At 39.4% G+C, this 23,937-nt stretch overlaps 1 protein-coding gene across 2 annotated transcripts in view; it reads right to left on the bottom strand.

Moving 5' to 3' along the window:
* LTBP1 (latent transforming growth factor beta binding protein 1) overlaps window positions 1–23,937 on the bottom strand; it is a 262,417-nt gene that overhangs the window by 144,702 nt on the left and 93,778 nt on the right. For both annotated transcript variants that reach the window (XM_070734142.1, XM_070734143.1), the window contains exon 5: window positions 892–1,059. In XM_070734142.1, coding sequence (XP_070590243.1) covers window positions 892–1,059 — 168 coding nt within the window. The remainder of the gene's footprint in view (window positions 1–891; window positions 1,060–23,937) is intronic.

The raw sequence follows: 23,937 nt of genomic DNA, 5'->3' as shown, positions 1-23,937 counted from the left end.
GACCTAATCTGCCTTATATTCTGCACAGGAATAACATTATTCTATTTGAAAAGAGAATCAAAAAGCAACTAACAAGGACAATATAATAAAATTTCCTGAATTCGCAACAAAGATGTGAGGTTTGTGCAATAAAACATTAAAATATATGGCATTCTGCTTGGTATCATTCCTAGCATTACAAATTGATATGAATCTCCACTGAAATCAACTGGATTTTATAAATCCAGGTCAATTGATTTACAGGTGGGAAATCATACAGGACATAAATATCAATCATCTTTTGAAAACTAGTTGTCTAAAATATGACAGATATACTGTTTGAATGTTCTATTTGGAAGCAGACCAAGTTCATTTATTGTAAGAATACCTTTCATAACATTTTAAATATTCATTTTATCTGGATATCTGACATATAATATCTGTAGTGGTCACGGTGCATTCAAAGCACATGGTTTTAAGTTGCTGCCCATTTCATTCATAGGAATACAGAGTTAAACAGTTCCCAGACAGTGTTTTTCAGGAATGTTTCATTTAACACCAATGAGTTTTTACACTTACTTACCCAAACATTGAACATTAAACTAAACTCAAAGAGTGTTATTATTCTTCAGTTTTGCCACTGCTCTATACAATCTTGTGGGTTCATAGGAAAATGTGTGGGTTCATAGAAAAGTATAGTACTGCCATACTGTGCACATAATCATAAGCAGATTTTGAGTAATTCTAGTCTTTTTTTTGCCCTTTAGAAGAAATATTAAGAGCAATGAAGAAGATACCTAACAGTCTGGCTTACAGAGAACATATGATAGGTTCTTCAGGAAAAATCCCAAGTGCATGAACAGCTAAATCCAACAGGATTAACAAGAGCAAATAAGGATTCACCAAACTTACCTACTCGGAAGTTGGGAGCTGTCAAGGTGTCAGCAGCATGCCCGTTTTCACTAATCAGCGTTGTTGTATTTCCTTTCTCACAGCTGTTTTGACAGGTGCCTTTTTTACAAGTCACTTTACAAATGCTGGGTGTAAAAACCACCTTGATGCGTCCTGTGTGATTCCCCACTGGGAGCAGAGGCAAAGAAAAAAAGAAAAACAAATAGATCACTTTGGTAGCCATTGAGTTCTTTCCAATGATTTACAGGTGAAGAAAGTTGTGAAAAGCAGCAAGTTCTAAATGGAACAGGGGCAGCCGGCAGCGTTCTCTCCTCAACATCCAGTGATGCCTCTGAAACAGGAGTAGAAAGCTTAGCAAACAGGATGCCGGGATTCACTCCAAATCCACATTTAAAATCAAGTCACTGGAGTGGGATTAGAAATCACAATGCTGCACTTTATTCACAGTCAAAGAGCAATACCAAGGATCTGACAGCTTCAAAAGCCAATCCCAGCACGCAGATGTAATGTAAGATGACTAAGTATTCACCTAGAGGGTGAATAAACTCTTGCGTCTTTCTCCCCTGCATACTTTTCCTGATTCTACACTTATTAAGTCACTATTTGTAGCCCGTCCCCTGGAAATGATTCAGGCATGCCGCATGTCTGAAAACATCTGTCTCAAATCTCCTGGCACCCTGGTCTGAACAAATCTTCTGACGCAGCTGCCGGGACCCTTTATTTTATTTTATATTTTTTTTCCACAGATTCTTGGAACAGTCGCTCCATGTGGATGTACATATTCTAGCTTTCATTTTATTCTTAGCTTCTGACATGTACACCAGGATTTCAACTGAAGGTGGTGATTCAACAATATTGCAGATAAGAAATGGACAAATCCTACCCATTTTGCAAAGTTCAGTTCTAAGCATTTTCTGACCAATTATGTCATTATTTTTTGTTAAGAAAAAGTTACTGTGCAAAATTTATTTCGTTAAGCAAGTGTTTTTGGACAAAAACTGTTCATGTACCATTTTTCTCAACAGGCTTTTCTAATTTTTATTTCGCTTTTCCCTTATAAAACTATTTTTTATATGCAACTTTTAGTAAAGAACACCAGGACAAAAAGTGACGATGCCAATCTATATCTATAAGTGTAAACAAAATAAAATTCTATTATTATTATTATTATTATTATTATTATTATTATTATTATTATTAATTGGATTTGTATGCCGCTCCTCTCCGCAGACTCGGGGCGACTAACAACAATGATAAAAAACAACATGTAACAATCCAATTTAATAAAACAACTAAAAACCCTTATTATAAAAACCAAACATACACACAAACATACATAACTTGTAATGGCCTTGGGGAAGGAATATCCTAACTCCCCCATGCCTGGCGACAAAGGTGGGTCTTGAGTAATTTGCGAAAGACAAGGAGGGTGGGGGCCGTTCTAATCTCTGGGGGGAGTTGATTCCAGAGGGCCGGGGCCACCACAGAGAAGGCTCTTCCCCTGGGGCCCGCCAAACAACATTTCTACATTTCTTTTAGCATTCCAATTTTGTTATTGTTTAGTTGGACAACATTCCCCCAGGCCTTCCTGTTCTCTACCATCCCCAGAGTCCAATGATTCAGTGACTCCATCCAGCCACCTCATTCTCTGCCATTCCCTTCTTCTTTTGACCTCAATCTTTCCCAGCATAGGGAAACTGAAGAGACTTTTACAAGCAGTTGCTAGGTGTTAACACTGTGATCTAAGTGTATATAGCTGATATTGAATGTTAAAACACCCTGCATTTCATTCATCATTATGACTTCAGCTAAATATTCAGCTTCATATATAAAGCTAAATATTGACTTTTTCCAATGTTAAATTGTATTTTCCAGGAACAAATACAATACCTATTTCAATGAACAGGAGCAAAAGTGATGAAGCAATAGTTGCTACAGATGGAAATTAAATCAACCTTTATTACGGTCCAACTTTGGGAGGGTGGGATAAAGGAATGTAAAGGCATAAACAATACAAAATGCAAAAATAAAGTTACAAATACAGCCATGATTAAATTACCGTATTTTTCAGAGTATAAGATGCATCTTTCCCCCTCATATAAGAAGCTGAAAATTTGGGTATGTCTTATACTCCCAAAGTGGCTTTTTTGAAGCTTCTTCTCCCAGCCCTAAGTGCTAATGATCTTCTCGGCTCCTCGCGGCTTGCAGGCTTGTTTTCATTGCTAATCCCTCTGAAAAAAGTTTTTTTCAGCCCGAACGAGGTTCTAACAAACTTCCTGGCTTGCAGGATTTTTTCATTCCTACTCCTTCTGAAGAAGGTTTTTTTTCATCCCTAAGTGTTTGCAGGCTTGTTTTCATCACTACTCCCTAAAAAAATGTTTTTTCAGCCCTAATGAGGTTCTAACAATCTTCCTGACTTGCAGGATTTTTTCATACCTACTCCTTCTGAAGAAGGTTTTTTTTCATCCCTAAGTGTTTGCAGGCTTGTTTTCATCACTACTCCCTCCAAAAAAGGTTTTTTCAGCCCTAATGAGGTTCTAACAATCTTCCTGACTTGCAGGATTTTTTCATACCTACTCCTTCTGAAGAGGTTTTTTTCATCCCTAAGTGTTTGCAGGCTTGTTTTCATTGCTACTCCCTCCAAAAAAGGTTTTTTTCAGCCCTAACGAGGTTCTAACAATCTTCCTGACTTGCAGGATTTTTTCATTACTACTCCCTCTGAAGAAGTTTTTTCCCAGCCCTAAGCCTTTGCAGGCTTGTTTTCATTGCTACTCCCTCCCAAATAGGTTTTTTCCGTTCTAACTAGGGGTTAAAATAATGTGCTGAAGCAGACCAGACTAAGGACGTTAGCCAGATGAATACCTGGTAGGTAGTGTTTCCCCCCTATTTTCCTCCCTCCAAGATTAAGGTACGTCTTATACTCCAGTGCGTCTTATACTCCGAAAAATATGGTATAAAACTAAAGAAAGTCCAAAAAGAATCTGAAAGAATGGTAAAAACAATAAATGTACATAAAAAGTAATGCAAATTAAATATATTATGATACAAAACACTTTATGATTACAAGTTTAGGAGTCCAAACTGATTTGTGGCACAAGTCACCTTGTGATCTATTCTAGGTGCTGTTTTTCCTTGTAGAGAAAAAGCAGCATGGAGGAGGAGAATTGTCCTGTGAGCCCTGAAAATAGATTGAGCAATAGTTAAATGAATCTGGTCCTGATGTCTCTGTAACAGGCCTTAGTTCTATTGCATCCTCATGTCCAGAGTCACAGGGCCACTGCGTCTTTGATTGATTTGATTTGATTGGATTTGTATGCCGCCCCTCTCCGTAGACTCGGAGCAGCTAACAACAGTAGTAAAACAGCATATGACAATCCAAAATTAAAACAGTTAAAAACCCTTATTGTAAAACCAAACATACAGACAGACACACCATGCATAAAATTGTAAAGGCCTAAGGGGGAAAGAGTATCTCAGTTCCCCCATGCCTGGCGGCAAAGGTGGGTTTTAAGAAGCTTACGAAAGGCAAGGAGGGTGGGAGCAATTCTAATCTCTGGGGGGAGTTGGTTCCAGAGGGCCGGGGCCACCACAGAGAAGGCTCTTCCCCTGGGTCCCGCCAAGTGACATTGTTTAGTTGACGGAACCCGGAGAAGACCCACTCTGTGGGACCTAACTGTTCGCTGGGATTCGTGCAGCAGAAGGCGGTCCCTGAGATAGTCTGGTCCGGTGCCATGAAGGGCTTTATAGGTCATAACCAACACTTTGAATTGTGACCGGAAACTGATCGGAAACCAATGCAGACTGCGGAGTGTTGGTGTAACATGGGCATATTTGGGAAAGCCCATGATTGCTCTCGCAGCTGCATTCTGCACGACCTGAAGTTTCCGAACACTTTTCAAAGGTAGCCCCATGTAGAGAATGTTACAGTAGTCGAGCCTCGAGGTGATGAGGGCGTGAGTGACTGTGAGCAGTGAGTCCCGGTCTAAATAGGGCCGCAACTGGTGCACCAGGCGAACCTGGGCAAACGCCCCCCCTCGCCACAGCTGAAAGATGGTTCTCTAATGTGAGCTGTGGATCGAAGAGGATGCCCAAGTTGCGGACCCTCTCTGAGGGGGTCAGTAATTCCCCTCCCCAGAGTGATGGATGGACGGATGGAATTGTCCTTGGGAGGCAAGTGGGTCACTGGTAATAAAGATTGGGCACCTGGTTACAACAGCCAGTCTGTGTCTGCAATACATTGTTTAATTAGAGCTTTGACCCAGAGGTGGGTTCCTTCCAAATCACACCGGTTCTTATAGAACCGATAGCAAGCCACTGGTGACATCACGGAGCTAGATCTATTAGTGTCAGTTTTTGGATGCTGCCATGTTTTTTGGGGTGGGGATTTCTTTTGGGAAAAAAATGGGGGGGATTTTTTGCTGATTTTTTCTTCTGTGCATGTGCAGAAGCTGATTTTCTGGCACTGTTCATGCACTGCCGTCTTGTTTTGGGCTTTTTAAAAAAAAATGAGAATTTTCAGCAGTCTGCAATAATAACAATAACAATAACAACAACAATTATTGTTGTTGTTGTTGTTGTTGTTCTTCTTCTTCTTCTTGTTATTATTATTATTATTATTATTATTATTATTATTATTATTATTATCAGTACAACACAGCAAACGAGATCACTATGCTGGATTTCGTATTCCATCGCCAGTCGGGCGCTTCCCAAGCACCTAGGACTGCGTGCTGTAGCGGTGAATTATGTTTGCCGATCCCAGTAAAGTGGCCTTTTGCAATTGACAGATGGAGATTTTGTCAATTCCGATGGTTTTCAAATGTCCGCTGAGATCCTTTGGCACTGCGCCCAGCATGCCAAGTACCACGGGGACCACTTTCACTGGCTTATGCCAGAGTCGTTGCATCATCATCAGCATCATCATCAGCATTATTATTATTAATTAGATTTGTATGCTGCCCCTCTCCGAAGACTCATGCACATGCGCCCCGGGAGGCAGCGAACTGGCAGCGAAGTAAGTTAGAACCCACCGCTGCTTTGGCCTGATTAGTTGCCACTGTCTTTGTCCTTGTTAACAGGATGGGGCTTAGAGGAAAAAAGACAATCTAAGACAATAGTTGAGTATGGCATCTACACTCTACTTTCATGAGGCCTCTCTCTAATCTGAAGGTGGCAATATCTTCAAGCCTATGGGGGCTTGAAGAGGCTTAGAAATGTGGACTGAACAAGTTCTAATGGTGTAAAGTTGGAGAAGGAGACAAGATGGACATAATTGAGACATTTCACTATTGGCTTGGCTTGAAATAATTTGAGTGCTGCAGGAATATAGTCTTGTTTTGAGGAATTTAAGGATGGTATAGGAACTTCTTTGAGCATTTTCAGTGATGCAGTCACCATGGGGATTCCTACTCTTGGCAGAATATAGGACAACTCCCAGATATTTGAAACAGCAAGATTGTATTCATGCTCTTCATGCTCTTTTAAGGCCAACAGATGTTCCTGAGTACAGCTACATCATCCATATAGTGTAAAACTGAAATATGATTTCTAGCTAGTTTTTGGGAGTGAAAGTTCATGTCACAGAGGTTTGGTTTGTGATATGGTATCAAAGCTGCTTTGAAGTGTATGAAGATAGCATAAAGGGAGGTCATATTTTTTCAATTGGATGTGGAGCACTAATCACTGGTTGATAGTGAATTGTCCTTCCCCAAATCCAGCTTGCTCTTCTTTAAGTATGCTCCAACCAGTTCTGGAATTTCCAAAAATCCATAAATGTATGCATGTTTCCATCTTGCATGAAGTTTGCTGATTGTATCAAGGAAGCTTAATTGAATTGGTAGCATCATTCTTTTTACTCTTTATGAGACCCAATCCTTGGGTCATCAGCCATAAGTGTTGATGCAGGTAAACAGCAAGCCTATCCCCTCTGCTGGTGGAGTGAGGAAACAGGAATTTCACAGAGGTTGTGCATTCTGGGGAACAAGTCCAGAGATGGATGGCTTCTCCAAAGCCCTTTGTATTCTAAGGGCATCCTTATCAGAAGCAGATGATCTGGATTTGGAATGAGAGGATTTGGACCTGGTAGAAGCCTTTCTAGCCCTTTTAGGCTGGGAACATTCATCCATCCATTGAGAGTGGAAAGAATCAGCAGAGCTACTGCTAATAGAATCCCTTCGCTCAGCCATAATAGGTGCTGCTCCAATAATGTGAATCAATCTTCCAGCTTACAACCGCAAGCAGGGGATTTTATACCTGATAGGGATGAGTAGTACTCACTGCGCCTCATGACAATTAGAGATAGTGCCAGGCCTATGACCTGGGATCCCAGATCTGGGCAAGAGCAATCAGCTGTAGTAGTGTTTTGGGGCAAAACGACAATACGGTCACATAAGATTCCAAACACTTATGCCTCACGTCTGCAAGTCGGCAATAGGGCAGCTTGCGTGGAACAAGGCTGGGAGATCTCTGACCAAAGCCTCTGTCTTTGAAAGGGCTATTTAGGCCAAAAGCTCTTTAGAAATCTCACCATGCCCCTCCTGGGCTTCAAGTTGATAGGAACTGCAGGTAAAAGTCACCCACAAAATGACTGCTTATCAGTGAGCCGATCAACACAGCATTGCTGAAATCCGAAGTTCCAAGCAGCCAGCCGATGTCCTCAAAAATGGATTTGCTGCACTGTAGTTTTCCTATCGAGCCAGACCTCTTAAATTAATATGTGGCAATGGTGGCTACAAGGCGATCTCAGCACTACACTGGACGCAGAGACAGAAAACCTCGCAAAAATGCAGTAGGCATTTTTCCCAGCCAAAAAGTAATTTTCTTCAATTTAACACAATGAATCAATGACAATAATGAGCAGCAACTCAATTTGTTCCTCTAGGCTGACTGAGTTGAAAAAAACTGGAGCTTGGCTGGAGAAAGAGGCATGGCCAAAGAAATTATAACTCAGTCCCTGGCCAATCAGATGAATGATAACCCATGCTTGGACTCTCCAAGCAGTGCACGGGAGAATGCAGTATTGCAAGCTAACTGTGCATTCCCATTCCTAAACAGATCAGTCTTCCATCCTTCTCCGAGGTCAGTAAAATAAGGAGTCAGATTATTGGGGCAGTAAGTTGACTTTGAAAACTGCTTAGAGAGGGTGGTAAAAGCACTATGAAGCAGTATATAGGTCTAAGTGCTATTGCTATTGTTACAGTAGACAGTATTTTTCTTAATATTTAAGTCTGTTCATTAAAAGTCACACAGTTCTTAATACAGTATTTGAGGAAAATAATTCTTGAGAAAAATTACAATTTATCTTTGCTATTTTTACTTATCTTTTGCAATTATTTTGTTCCTTCCAGGAAGAGATCTAATTAAAGCATGCCAAAGGGAATAACCATTATCAACAATTCAGTAGACATTTTGTTGAAATTCAGCTACAATTCATCAGTGCCACAGCATGTCAGTACAGATAGGATGAGCTCCTAAATCATTATCAGCAGCAGCACCAGTGGCAACAGCAGCAACTTGAACAAAATCAATTGTGGATACTAACTCACAGCGGGGGGGGGGGGAATCATTTTTGTTTTATGCGGATAACCTAAAGCTACTTTGTAAATCAAAATCTGAAACTGAGTTTCTGTTCGTCATTATCCATATTTTTACTGAAGACAGGACAATAATATTTGGCCCAGACAAATGTGCCAGTTTTGCAATTGCAGCAGGCAAGATTGTAAGAGAAGATGGGCTACAACTCATGCCATTAGACATCTGGCACCTCAGCAATACAACTAATTATAAGTACCGCAATAGAAGCTATTGATTTAGAGTACAATGAAGTCTAAAATGCTTAAAATCTAAATTAAATGATGAAAGTATTTTTAAAGCAGTAAATGTTTTGGCGGTCCCAGCAATTAGATATATTGCAAGTATAACTGATTGGTTCCAAGCAAAATGGGATAATCTTGATTGAAAAATAAGGGAACTAATGACCATATATTATATACTGTGCTTATACAAGTACAGTAATACCTCGTCTTACGAACCTAATTGGTTCCCAGGGGAGGTTCGTAAGGTGAAAAGTTCGTAAGGCGAAACATTGTTTCCCATAGGGAACAATGAAAAATGAATTAATGCGTGCAATGAAAAAAAACCCCAAAAAACCGCCGCCCGACTGTTTCAATTGAAACAGCCGGGCGCTTCTCAGGGTTCTCCCAATGCCAAACCCAGAAGTTCAGCAAAAGTTCGGGTTCGGGTGGCCGCTGAGAAGCCCCGCCGCCTGGCTGTCACCTTTTGAAACAGCTGGGGGGCTTCTCGGCGGCCTCCTGAACGCCGAACCCAGAAGTTCAGGTTTGGCGTTCGGGTTCAGGAGGATGCTGGGAAGCCCCCCGGCTGTTTCAAAAGGTGACAGCTGGGCAGCGGGGTTTCTCGGCTGCCACCTGAAACCGAACTTTTGCTGAACTTCCGAGTTTGGCGTTCGGGAGGCCGCCGAGAAGCCCTGCCGCCCGGCTGTCATCTTTTGAAACAGCCGGGGGGCTTCTCGGCGGCTTCCCGAACGCCGAACCCAGAAGTTCGGGTTTGGCGTTCAGGTTCAGGAGGATGCTAGGAAGCCCCTCCGGCTGTTTCAAAAAGTGACAGCCGGGCGGCGGGGGCGGGTTCGTAAGACAGAAAACGTTCGTAAGAAGAGGCAAAAAATATCCGAACCCCGGGTTCGTATCTCGGGTTGTTCGTATGGCGAGGGGTTCGTATCATGAGGTACCACTGTATATAAATATTAGAAATACTTATATTTTATGCTTTTGATACTTTTTACCTTGTTATACACCCAGAGTTGCTTTGAGATGAGACAATCAATAAAGACGGAAGGAAGGAAAGAAGGGTGGAAGGGAAGGAGGGAGAGACTTCTGACAACACATAAACTAAAATAGAATACAAGAAGGAACTCATTCTTAGATGATTAATATTTTAAAAAATAAACTAGCCCATGGCCACTATATGGACAATACTGAATAATCATATATCAAAATCTAACATATTTGAAATCTGGAGCACCTGAAAAAGAAACTAAGGAAACAATCAGAACAGCTTAGAACAAACCCTTCAAACAATGGCATCAGAGCCAAAGTCAAAGTAATTCCAACAATGTCAAATGAAAATTGCATGCCACTAAGGATGAAACTATATGTGATCATATTAGTGGTGGAAGTAAAAACACTTAAAAGTGTTAATAATACTATCAAAGGATTGCAAGAGTTGTCCATTGGAATTTCTATGGCAAATTTGGCGGTACTTATAATTAGTTGTATTGCTGAGGTGCCAGATGTCTAATGGCATGAGTTATAGCCCATCTTCTCTTACAATCTTGCCTGCTGCATTTGCAAAACTGGCACATTTGTCTGGGCCAAATATTATTATAAAGCTCTTCATGGCACCGGACCAGGATATCTGCAAGACTGCCTTCTGCCACACAAATCCCAGTGGCTGGTTAGGTCCCACAGAGTTGGTCTTCTCCGGGTCCTGTCGACTAAACAATGTCGTCTGGCGGGACCCAAGGGAAGAGCCTTCTCTGTGGCTGCTCCGACCCTCTGGAATCAGCTCCCTCCAGAGATTAGGACTGTCCCCACCCTCCTTGCCTTTCATAAACTCCTTAAAACCCACCTCTGTCATCAAGCATGGGGGAACTGAGACATCTCCCCTGCCTATGTAGCTTTGTGCATGATATGTGTATGCATGCTTTTTATATATTGGGGTTTCTTGCTTTTAGACTTTCTAAATGTAATACTGTTATTTTAGACTCTAATTATTAGATTTGTCATTATGTATTGTTTTTATCACTGTTGTGAGCCGCCCCGAGTCTACGGAGAGGGGCGGCATACAAATCTAATAAATAATAAATAATAATAATAATAATAATAATAATAATAATAATAATAATAATAATAATAATAATTGTGCAAGAGCCTTGATTCTGAAAATAATTTGCACCCTCTTCCACTTGGAATATGACCTTACTGCACCAAACTCTGGACAATTTTTATACTGAAGTCAAAGGAAATCTATTGTCTAGAGAAGACCATATTTTGCTTGAATTAATACGAAATTGCAGACAAAGCAGCATGATACTGGACAAGAAATGCAAACACTAAAATTACAGAGCTTTTACCAACTATTTCAAAGAATAACTGTATTTAAATGACTAAATGGAGGTTTTTGTACATAGATGTAACAAAAAATAATCTACCTTTAAAAAGTGCTTCCATTCCAATAATACATTGTTTTAACATGATATTTCTTTTCATCTAAGGTCCATTTCTATTGTGGTACTAACAGTCTAATATTACTTAATGAACAACAGATAAATAGCCTATCCAATCCAATATTGCTACAAGATACAACAGAAACTTTATTTTGTACAATAATGTTTAGTGATACTAAAAACCTCTGATGCTCTTTAACTAGATTTTCTACCATTTAGACTGCTGGTACTCCACACTCAAGAGAAAATTATTGATTTCCTAATATCGGTCCATATTACTTATCTAATTGTCACATCCAAATTAGCTTTCTGGGAAGAAAGTCATCTAAAAAAAATCTGATATTGTCAAAATACAATGAAGTACTGTATACCTTTTTTCCTTTGAGAACAACCTTTCCACCCATACAACTGTCCCCAAAAATTCCTTCACAGCATTTTTCCATATGCTCTTTAAAAAAAAAAGTTTCTTTTTTCTAGTCATACATACTATTAAATACTGCACACTCTTACCTTTGTAGATTACTATCTACATATAACAGATTTTCATTATATTTTGGCTTAACATTTGATTATCTATCTATCTATCTATCTATCTATCTATCTATCTATCTATCTATCTATCTATCTATCTATCTATCTATCACTCTCCCATAGAAATGTACTGAGAGTTTTTGCAGCCTAACTAACATGGGGTTAATGTAGAAACTCACAACATTATTTTCTACAACCGACTTGTTGAAAGAACTAAATCCATAGAGAGTGATTTGAATTCCTTATTCAGAAGACCTTTCCAAAATGTATTAAATGTGATGATATTCAGAGCTATTAAGAGATCCAGTAAAAATAATTGAGCTGCATTCAATCTTCACCCTGTTCTCCATTTGTTTCCCTGTATAAGTTATTCCTCAAGGCAATCAAGATGGTTTGAGTTCAAAATATGGACCAGAATCCAGCTGAAGTCATTGCACATAATCAATTTATACTATGGCTTAGAATTAGCCAGCCATTACTCACTCAAAATTTTCTTTAAAAAAACAACTTTCGTGTGCAGTTAGTAAATATTATGTTTTCTAAACGTAATACTCTTAAAAGGAACATCAAACGATTAAGCTACAAAAAGCAAGACTAGAGTTCACAGTAAACTGGCCTATTCCAAGCAATCCGGCCAAAACAAATCAATCGCAGTTCACAAAAGTAGACTAAATAATGTACTGAACACTTTAAAATACTGATATGAATAGCATAATTTTTCTTTAATTTGTTAAAAGTATCTTGAAGATTTAAAATAGATATCACAATAGATTTGTTGGAATGGAAGTTGAATTTCAAGGGGCTAAAACTATAATACTGAAAATGTATGCCCCATTTATGTGGACAAAGTGACTTTTTACAAAAACTCATGGAGATATGTTTTATGAATATTTTTTTAAATCTTCTGAACAATGTATAGAAAAAAATTAATTCTAGAGATTATACCTACTTTTCAGAAAAACATGTATCCTTCTCCAGAATAGATATGATTTGGATTTCAAAAAAATTGATCATTAATTTATAGCATATACTATAATTTATGGCATAGATTATATCAAAGATTTTTCCAGATCATATCCTTTTGACTTTAGTTTATAAAAGGAAATCTACTTCTTCTAGATGAAGATTAAATGAAACATTGTTACAGAATTTATTTGTTTTTTCTTAAAAGACATTATAACAAATGATGTTAGAACTGTGTTGGACATTCTAAAATATTTGAATGAAATTGTTTCTACACAATTGCATTTGTTTAGGTGTAGAGAAAGCTTTTGATAATCTGAATTGGACTTTTCTGTTTAAAGTTTTGGGGATTTGAATTTTTGAGGCAATTTTATAAAAATGGGTAAAGTTTATCTATACTTCACAATTATTGTTAATGGAGATCTCACAAAACCCTTTAAGATACAAGAAAGGATTGCCTGCTTATTGCCTGCTTTAAGATACAAGAAAGGATTGCCTGTTTATTTCAGTATTTGAAATTCTGAATAGAGACATAAGAAAGGATGAAAAGATTGTGGGAGAAAAATTTAAAAAAGAAACAAGTTGACAACTTTTGCACATAATTTAATCCAGGCTTTAGAAGATGTCTTAAAGGGACTAAAAATTATTAATGGGAAAACTAAAGGAATTTGGTGCATTAGCTAATTTAAAGATTAACAAACAGAAGATAACAATGTTAACAAATATAAAACATTAAATAGAATTGATGAATAAAACAGTTTTGAGATTGAGAAAAATGTGAAATATTTGGGTATTCATTTGACAAATATAAATTTTATGTTATTTCAAAATTATTACATTAAGACATGGAGTGAAGTTAAAAAGATATGTTAAGATGGGTTAAGATATGTTAAGATATGTAAAGATATATCTTATGTTAAGATATGTATAGATATGTTAAGATGGGATAAGAGATGTTAAAATATGTAAAGATATGTTATAGCTTGTCATTTTTGGACAGAGGTTCTGTAATTAAAATGAATGTTTTGCCTAGGATGCTATTTTTGTTTCAGACAATTCCTATTTTGACAACTGATGTGTAATTTAAAGGATGTCATAAAGTTATCTCTAATCTGATGTGGTGGAGAAAAAATCATGAATTAAATATAAGGTGTGTTACAAGATACAAACGGAAGAAGAAATGTATCAAAAATACATACTGTACATTAATAGGAATACATGGTACATGATACATAGATATTGTCAATTATTATCCTAAAAACTCAAGTCAGAAAATAGTGGGGGCATTGTTCTTGTGTTATGAAAACAGGAAAATTAACATACTAGGAAAAGGTATGCCTAATTTTTATCATCCTTTATTTTGAGGAATTCATTTTCAACAAGATATCATATAGTTTTTGATTCATTATGCAACTAAGATATACGACTTAGTTTTCTAGCTAGATTATGAGGCAGTACCTACATTCCACAGAGTTAAGAATTTGATCTGCTTTATTCTCCTAAAAGAACCAAGTGTACAACTATCTGCTGTCACAGTTTCTTTAAATGTGACAAGATGACAATTTCAAGAAAGCCTGGTCAGCATTCTAATAAAAGTTCTACCTTCTCTTTTGTGTTTAGTTATCATATTATAAATTCTACAAATTATACATTAACTTATTTTGTCCTGTATCTGTGTCCATATGAATATGTAGAAATATCTTACAGAAACCGAGGCTTAATTTTTTTAACTAAATCATAATTTCTTCATATTTTTTTAACTATCATTTTTTTCTTGAACCCACTCACTGGGAATGCTGTTTTGGATTCTTGCTACTGCATGACATACTTAACACATGTCTTAGAGTTAACAAGGAACAATATTCATATTATTTCTTGACAAGCCCTTTCAGCTTTTGCTGAAAAAGAGGGATTTACTAAAACAAAAACAAAGAAGAAAAGAGGTGATTTGAGGTAAACTTTTGAACCTGAACTTATTATGATTTAAAATATGCTTATGAAAGAAAAACATTTTCCATACAGATTTGCTGAGGATCAAAACAGCTCCTTCGTAAAACTAGCTTTTATTTTTTAAAAGCCATATTTTTATTTGCAACTAATAAAATATTCTTTCTCAATAAAATAAGGCAGCGTTTCCCAACCGGTGTGCCGCGGCACACTAGTGTGCCACGAGACATGGCCAGGTGTGCCGCCAAGCTCCAGCTGGGCGGGGCGCTGCTGGTACTTCCGTCCTGGGGCTCCCGCTCGCAACTGTCCCCCGGCTCCTGCTCGATGCCGCGGTTTTCGGCGCTCTCCTGCTGGGCCCCAAAGAAGGAAGGCAGGAAGAAGGAGAGCTCCATTCTTCGCGCCTTTTTCCCGCCTTCCTTCTTTGGGGCCCAGCAGGAGAGCGCCGAAAACCGTGGCATCGAGCAGGAGCCGGTTGACAGCTGCGAGCGGGAGCCCCAGGACGGAAGTACCGGCAGCGCCCCGCCCAGCTGGAGCTTCTCTGGCGTCGACGGCAAGTGTCCTTTGTGGCCCGGTGGGAGGGCACTGGTGATGGGAGCGGGGGGGGGGGGGCGGACGCAGCGGACGCAGGCAGTCGCGGGGAGATGGCGGCGGCGAGAGGGAGTGCTCTCTCTCTCTCTCTCAGCTGACTGCAAGCGGGAGCCCTGACGGTGGCGGTTGGACGTGTTGATGGACATCGTACATGCTGGCGCTGCGGGCCTGGCATATACGGTGTCCAGCAGCACGTCCAGCTGCCGCCATCAGGGCTCCCGCTTGCAGTCAGCTGAGAGAGAGAGAGAAAGAAAGAGAGACATATAAGAGAGGCAGAGAGAGAGAGAAAGAGAGACATAGCAAGAGAGGCAGAGAAAGAGAGATAGAGAAAGAGAGAGAAAGAGAGACATAGCAAGAGAGGCAGAGAGAGAGAAAAAGAAAGAGAGACATAGCAAGAGAAAAAGAGAGACTTAGCAAGAGAGGCACAGAGATAGAGAGAAAGAGAAAGAGAAAGAGAAAGAAAGAGAGACATAGCAAGAGAGACAGAGAGAGAGAAAGAGAGAAAGAAAGAGAGATAGCAAGAGAGGCAAAGAGAAAGAAAGAGACATATAGCAAGACAGTGAAAGAGAGAGAGAGCAAGAGAGAGAGAAAAAAGCAAGAAAGAGATAGCAAGAGAGACAGAGAGAGAGAGAGAGCAAGGGAGAGAGAAAGACATAGAGGAAGGGAAGGAGGGAGAGAGAAAGAGAGCAAAAAAGAGAGGAAGAAAGAAAGAGAGAGGTATGGAGAGAGAGAAAGAAGGGAAGGAAGGAAAAGAGAGAAAGAGGGAGAAATAGAGCGAAAGGGAGGAAGAGAGAGGGGTTTTTTGTCCAAACTTTTCTATAGCCCGCCCCCCCCGCCCCACCCCCGCCCCCCTTTCAGTGTTCCCCAGGATTTTGAAAATATGAATAATGTGCCGCGGCTCAAAAAAGGTTGGGAAACACTGAAATAAGGAATAGTCGTATAAAAATGATTTGACCTAACTAAATAGCTCAGCAGATTTATTTATTTATTTATTTATTTATTAGATTAATAGAAAAGCAAAATTTGGGCCCTAGGTAAAAACAACATCAATCCAATTAAACTGAAATTATACTTCATAAATAATTAAAGTATTGTTACATATTTATTACAGCATTAGGTGTCTACGAAGTGCGAAGGACTACAATTCCCAGCAGCATAGTCAATGGCCAAGCCGGTAGGAAATTCTGAAAGTAATAGTCCAACACATCTGGGAGGTTGCTATAATACATTATATATAATCATTTGGGATTCAAATCACGCTTTTACTCCATCAGTTACATCCTTATGGAATATAACATGACAGCAGCTACCATTCTTAAAGGCTCCCCAAAAATATAACATCACCCTATATGCTATTCAGATAATGTAGAAGTTATATGTTGAGAACTTGATAAAACATTTAAGGCCAAAGAAGGTATCCCAATCATGACAAAATATACATCTTTATAAAATAATATAACCTATGATAGTTCTCTTGCCTTTTTTTCTCCTCAAATTCTTTTAAAATAACTTAACTCAGAGGTAGGCAATATGTGGCCTTCCAGATGTTGCTGAATTACAGCTTAAAATAGTCTAGGCAACAAAATACAATAAAATAAATACATATAAATACAATAATAAACGCATATAAATACAATAAATAAAATACAATAAATAAATAAAATTAAGAGTAAGGGATACTGGAAATTCAGCAACATCTGGAGAATGGATTCTTCATTTAAACTTCAATTAGCTCCAGTCTAGTTTTGGAGTAGCACTGGCTATATATTTTTTGCTAAGCTCTGGTTTGAGCTTAACAAACAGAATCAAACACAAATCATAACCTACATTGACAGGGTTCACATAAATCAAGTCCAAACAATCCATGTTTTGCTTGTACTGCAGAAAGCCTGGCATGGATGCTTGACCTGAAGCTCTTACTGAGAAGATGTACATCTTTAGAGAAGCCTTAATTACTTTATATCCCTGCCACAATTGTTCCGGAGCTTTTCTATAAGCCAAAGGGCTTGTTATGTTTGGCTGCTGTCTGCTTTTCTCTATCAGGTGAAGTACAATTCGCAGTAGTACTGCCAACACTGAAGACAGTTCTTTTCAATCAGCTCTTATGTCAGTTGCTTTTACTTAAAACAGACATATTTCATTCACAAATCTGGAGGAACGATATTCTGGAATTCCCCTGCTTTGATGGCTGGTATATACAGCAAACAAGAAGTCAAGTCTACCAAACATATTATTGTGCTTTGAAATTTTATACTGCTGTGAAGCCTGCCAAAAATTACTAACATCTATACTAAGAAAATCCATTTTATTTTATGCCAGGTATATTCAAAAAATAAACATTTCAAGGGTCATTCCATTGATGATTGTTTCTTTCAATGGCTACTAGAATAAGGACGCAATTTTGTGGGGAGGACTAGGTTAGGGGCTATTCTGGGTTCTTACACTATACTGTACTTATGTACTTATATCAGTGATGGAGAACCTTTTTTCCCTTCGGTTCCAAAAAAGCATGTCCATGCACTATCGCACATGCACAAGTGCCTACACTCATAATTCAATGCCTGGTGAGGACAAAAACAGCTTCCCCCCCCCCCCCGAGGCCCTCTGGAGGCCGTAAATGGCCTGTTTCCCAATTTCTGGTGGGCCCAGTACATTCTTGTTTCATCCTCTCCAGACTCCAAAGGCTTCCGTAGAGCCGGGGGAGGGTAAAAACGCCATCCCCCAGAGGCTCTCTGGAAGCCAAAAACGCCCTCCCAGAACCTCTGTGTGAGTCAAAAATCAGCTGGCCAGCCCACACATGCACATTGCAGCTGAGCTAGGGCAACTTGTCATGTGCCAGCAGATATGGCTTTGCATGCCACCTGTGACACCCGTGCCATAGGTTCGCCATCACTGTACTGTACTACATTATTACAGGTACTTCTTGATTCACCAGCACAGCTGAGCCCAGAATTTATGTTGCTAAGTGAAAACTTTGTTAAATAGGTTTTGCCCCATTTTACAACTATTCTTGTCACCGTGAATCACTACATTTGTGAAATTAGTAACATGATTAAGTGAATTTGGCATCCCCATTGACTGTGCTTGTCAGATGGCCACAAAAGTTGATCACATGAGCCCAGGTCACTGCAAGTGTCATAAAAACAAGCCAGCTGCCAAGAATTTGAATTTTGATCATGTGACCATGATCGGCAATAATTGTTAAGTGTGAAAAATGGCCATAACTCATTTTTTTCAGTGCCACTGTACCTTTGAACTGTCACTAAACAAATTGTTGTAAGTTGAGGACCATCTATAGTTCATACATCTGTATTTTTATTGTATTTAATGTTTGTTTTTATTTCAGCTCTGATCTAATGATGTAAACATAAACCTCTGGTAATAATAATAATAATAATAATAATAATAATAATAATAATAATTTATTAGATTTGTATGCCGCCCCTCTCCGAAGACTCGGGGCGGCTCACAACAAGCGATAAAACAATATTGTACAGGCACAAATCTAATATTAAGAAAAAACTAAAAACCCTATCAATTTAAAAAACCAAACAACACATACATACCAAACATAAATTATAATAAGCCTGGGGGAAAGGTGTCTCAAATCCCCCATGCCTGGCGGTATAGATGGGTCTTAAGTAGTTTATGGAAGACAAGGAGGGTGGGAGCAGTTCTAATCTCCGGGGGGAGTTGATTCCAGAGGGCCGGGGCCGCCACAGAGAAGGCTCTTCCCCTGGGGCCCGCCAGACGACATTGTTTAGTCAACGGGACCCGGAGAAGGCCGACTCTGTGGGACCTTATTGGCCGCTGGGATTCATGCGGTAGTAGGCGGTTCCGGAGGTATTCTGGTCCAATGTCATGTAGGGCTTTAAAGGTCATGACCAACACTTTGAATTGTGACCGGAAACTGATCGGCAGCCAATGCAGGCCACGGAGTGTTGTAGAAACGTGGGCGAATCTGGGAAGCCCCACGATGGCTCTCGCGGCTGCGTTCTGCACGATCTGAAGTTTCCGAACACTTTTCAAAGGTAGCCCCATGTAGAGAGCGTTGCAGTAATCGAACCTCGAGGTGATAAGGGCATGAGTGACTGTGAGTAATGACTCCCTGTCCAAATAGGGCCGCAACTGGTGCACCAGGCGAACCTGGGCAAACGCCCTCCTCGCCACAGCCGAAAGATGATGTTCCAATGTCAGCTGTGGGTCGAGGAGGACGCCCAAGTTGCGCACCCTCTCTGAGGGGGTCAGTAGTTTCCCCCCCCCAGGGTAATGGATGGACAGATGGAATTGTCCTTGGGAGGCAACACCCACAGCCACTCCGTCTTGTCTGGATTGAGTTTGAGTTTGTTGACACCCATCCAGTCCCCAACAGCCTCCAGGCACCGGCACATCACTTCCACTGCTTCGCTGACTGGACATGGGGTGGAGATGTACAACTGGGTATCATCCGCATATTGATGATACCTCACCCCATGCCCTTGGATGATCTCACCCAGCGGTAGCCTATAAGGCAGGGGTATCCAACCTCGGCAAGTTTAAGACTTGTGAACTTCAATTCCCAGAATTCCTCAGCCAGCTGAGGAATTCTGGGAATTGAAGTCCACAAGTCTTAAAAGTTGCCAAGGTTAGAGAACCCTGCTATAAAGCATAGTCTTAATTCTAGGTCTACAATGAAATCACAATGGCCATTATAAATTCTTTGCCCTAATGTTCAGAATGACGCTATCTCAGAACACATGCATTTCCTGCCACAATACATTTGTTTTCAGATGTCATACACTCCTTTTTGCTGTACTACCAACAGATTGACACTCCCTTCATCGCCTACAATGTCATATAGATTAAATGCATTTAATTATAATTGATCTGGTTTAAAATGTCACCTGATGCAAAAAATGGACAAAAGGCTACCGATGCTTTGAATGACTGCTATTGGTCTCCCTGATCAGGTAATAGACCTACCTACCTGGAGAGGAGCAAATACAAAGCATTTATGTGAGGAACTGATGATGTTGAAATGAAAGTAGATGAAAACCAGAGAACTGAGGCTTTGAATCAAATTAGCTGCAGTCACAACTAAGAAGGGAAAGGAAAACCAATGGCCCTGTTCCCTAGTCCTGCCTGACTCAGTTACTGCAGAGATGGGAGAGTGGATAGTGTGATAGAGGAACATCTGAAAATAGTTAAATTTAATGCAGAACATACTGAGTCATGCACACGGTTAAACTAGAGTTACAAGAAAATGAACTGGAATGAAAGCTGCTAAAAAGAAAACCTTAGTATGAGAGAGCTCACTACAAGACAGAGGATAGTTCCCACTTACTGACCAGCTCCAGTAGGCAAACTATGCCTCCTACGGAGAGGGGCGGCATACAAATCCAATAAATAATAATAATAATAAAATAATAATACTATCAACCTAGCCTGTTAGTGTCAAACTCAAGGATTTGGCCTGCGGGGTGCTTAAATCTGGCCCTTGGGGCCGCCCTGGTAACAGCGAAGGACCGGCCAGTGAAAATGGAGCCTCTGCCTCTGGCAGTGAAAATGGAGCTAACTGGCCACGCCCACTCTGGCCACACCCAGCAGCCCCACCCCACCCCAAGGTCAAACACAACCCTGTTGCGGCCCTCAATGAAATTGAATTTGACATCGAACTAGCCAATGGACAAGTTTCCAGTGATGTATTGCTTGTAACCTCCTGATGTGACAGCATATGTAAAGCCAGGATGCTCTATGAGAAAATGGGTATAGCATGCCAAGAATTACATACAATTACATAATTAAAGTATGATTGTGTGCTGTTATAACAACCAGAAATAAGCTCTAAGTGGGTTAATAACTGATTAGATTAAACATGTTGTAGAAACATGTACAACATGTTTAATCTAATCAGTTATTAAGTTATTAAGTTATTTAATCTAATCAGTTAGTAAGTGTTGAGTATTCCCAAATAGCTTTACTCTATGAAGCTGATGTGGGATTGGTGTTTATGATTTATGCTAATAGTAAGGTGTGGGGTTTTGGCTTGCTGTGACTGGGCTGTTAGATTTGAGCTAGAAAACCTTGGATCACTGCATGATAGCAGAAAAATGTTTTCTGTACCTCTTTGGTAATGTCTAGTTTTCCTTTGAACCTTAGCAGTCAAAATCTGGCTGCCTTATTTGAAAACAAAACTCATATTTATATATTTATAAAATAAATCTCTTTATGTTATATATACTAGGTAGGGAATTTTGAAAAGCAACATATTCGGACAATCCAATTTTATTTTTGTTTATTCACTGTTTGGTAGATCTTATTCTACTAACTAATGTATCTAATTCTACATGTAGAATTAGATCTATCAGCATGCTTTATTATCTATAAAGTGTTAGCAAAAACTTCAGAAGAGAAGGATTTAGGGGTAGTGATTTCTGACAGTCTCAAAATGGGTGAGCACTGTGGTCAGGCAGTAGGAAAAGCAAGTAGGATGCTTGGCTGCATAGCTAAAGGTATAACAAGCAGGAAGAGGGAGATTGTGATCCCCTTATATAGAGCGCTGGTGAGACCACATTTGGAATACTGTGTTCAGTTCTGGAGACCTCACCTACAAAAAGATATTGACAAAATTGAACGGGTCCAAAGACGGGCTACAAGAATGGTGGAAGGTTTTAAGCATAAAACGTATCAGGAAAGACTTAATGAACTCAATCTGTATAGTCTGGAGGATAGAAGGAAAAGGGGGGACATGATCGAAACATTTAAATATGTAAAAGGGTTAAATAAGGTCCAGGAGGGAAGTGTTTTTAATAGGAAAGTGAACACAAGAACAAGGGGACACAATCTGAAGTTAGTTGGGGGAAAGATCAAAAGCAACGAGAGAAAATATTATTTTACTGAAAGAGTAGTAGATCCTTGGAACAAACTTCCAGCAGACGTGGTTGGTAAATCCACAGTAACTGAGTTTAAACATGCCTGGGATAAATATATATCCATTGTAGGATAAAATACAGGAAATAGTATAAGGGCAGACTAGATGGATCATGAGGTCTTTTTCTGCCGCCAGTCTTCTATGTTTCTATGTTTCTATCTTTCTGTCTTTCTGTCTTTCTGTCTTTCTGTCTTTCTGTCTTTCTATCTTTCTATCTATCTTTCTATCTATCTATCTATCTATCTATCTATCTATCTATCTATCTATCTATCTATCTATCTATCTATTATATATAATTAAAAATACGAAAGAAAATAGTAGGAAAATAGCGGGGGAAGGGAAGGGTCAAATGGTTAAAAAGAAAGAAAATGCTTTGATTTTCAACTCCCTTTAGTGCAATAGAACAAGATAACAATATCAAAACTCAACTTTTTACTTTCATGCAATAATATAAGCTATGCATTTCTATAACAATAAATCTATTAATTAATAAAACTCAAAACCAATGTTTCATTTTTTCCACCTCAAGCACAAAGTCCAGAAGCAGTTTCCAAGTGGAGAAAAAATTAATTGTATTTTGTTTTTCCTTTGATCAAAGCAGTCAATTTGGCCATCTCTGCTTACCTCCTCCTCCTATTTTTACCACCACAACAATCATATAAACATAGAAACATAGAAGTCTGACGGCAGAAAAAGACCTCCTGGTCCATCTAGTCTGCCCTTATACTATTTTCTGTATTTTATCTTAGGATGGATATATGTTTATCCTAGGCATGTTTAAATTCAGTTACTGTGGATTTATCTACCATGTCTGCTGGAAGTTTGTTTCAAGGATCTACTACACTTTCAGTAAAATAATATTTTCTCATGTTGCTTTTGATCTTTCCCCCAACTAACTTCAGATTGTGTCCCCTTGTTCTTGTGTTCACTTTCCTATTAAAAACACTTCCCTCCTGGACCTTATTTAACCCTTTAATATATTTAAATGTTTCGATCATGTCCCCCCTTTTCCTTCTGTCCTCCAGACTATACATATTGAGTTCATTAAGTCTTTCCTGATACGTTTTATGCTTAAGACCTTCCACCATTCTTGTAGCCCGTCTTTGGACCCGTTCAATTTTGTCAATATCTTTTTGTAGGTGAGGTCTCCAGAACTGAACACAGTATTCCAAATGTGGTCTCACCAGCATTCTATATAGCGGGATCATAATCTCCCTCTTCCTGCTTGTTATACCTCTAGCTATGCAGCCAAGTATCCTGCTTGCTTTCCCTACTGCCTGACTGCACTGTTCACCCATTTTGAGACTATCAGAAATCACTACCCCTAAATCCTTTTCTTCTGAAGTATTTGCTAACACAGAACTGCCAATACAATACTCAGATTGAGGATTCCTTTTCCCCAAGTGCATTATTTTACATTTGGAAACATTAAACTGCAGTTTCCATTGCTTTGACCATTTATCTAGTAAAGCTAAATCATTTACCATATTACAGACGCCTCCAGGAATATCAATCCTATTGCACACTTTAGAGTCATCGGCAAATAGGCAAACCTTCCCTACCAAACCTTCCCCTATGTCACTCACAAACATATTAAAAAGAATAGGACCCAGAACAGACCCTTGTGGCACACCGCTTGTAACCTGACTCTGCTCAGAATACTCGCCGTTAACAATAACTCTCTGATGTCTACGCTTCAGCCAGCTGCAAATCCATTGAACTATCCAGGGATTAAGTCCAATCTTTACTAATTGATCTATCAGCTCTTTATGTGGAACCGTATCAAAGGCTTTGCTGAAGTCCAGGTAGGCAATATCCACGGCACCACCTTCATCCAGCACCTTTGTGACATAGTCAAAGAAATCAA

The sequence above is a fragment of the Erythrolamprus reginae genome, chromosome 1 (assembly GCF_031021105.1).
Source record: "Erythrolamprus reginae isolate rEryReg1 chromosome 1, rEryReg1.hap1, whole genome shotgun sequence".
Taxonomy (NCBI): Eukaryota; Metazoa; Chordata; class Lepidosauria; order Squamata; family Dipsadidae; genus Erythrolamprus; species Erythrolamprus reginae.
The sequence above is the reverse complement of the archived record's forward strand: the minus strand, read 5'-3'. Positions and strand labels throughout refer to the sequence as shown.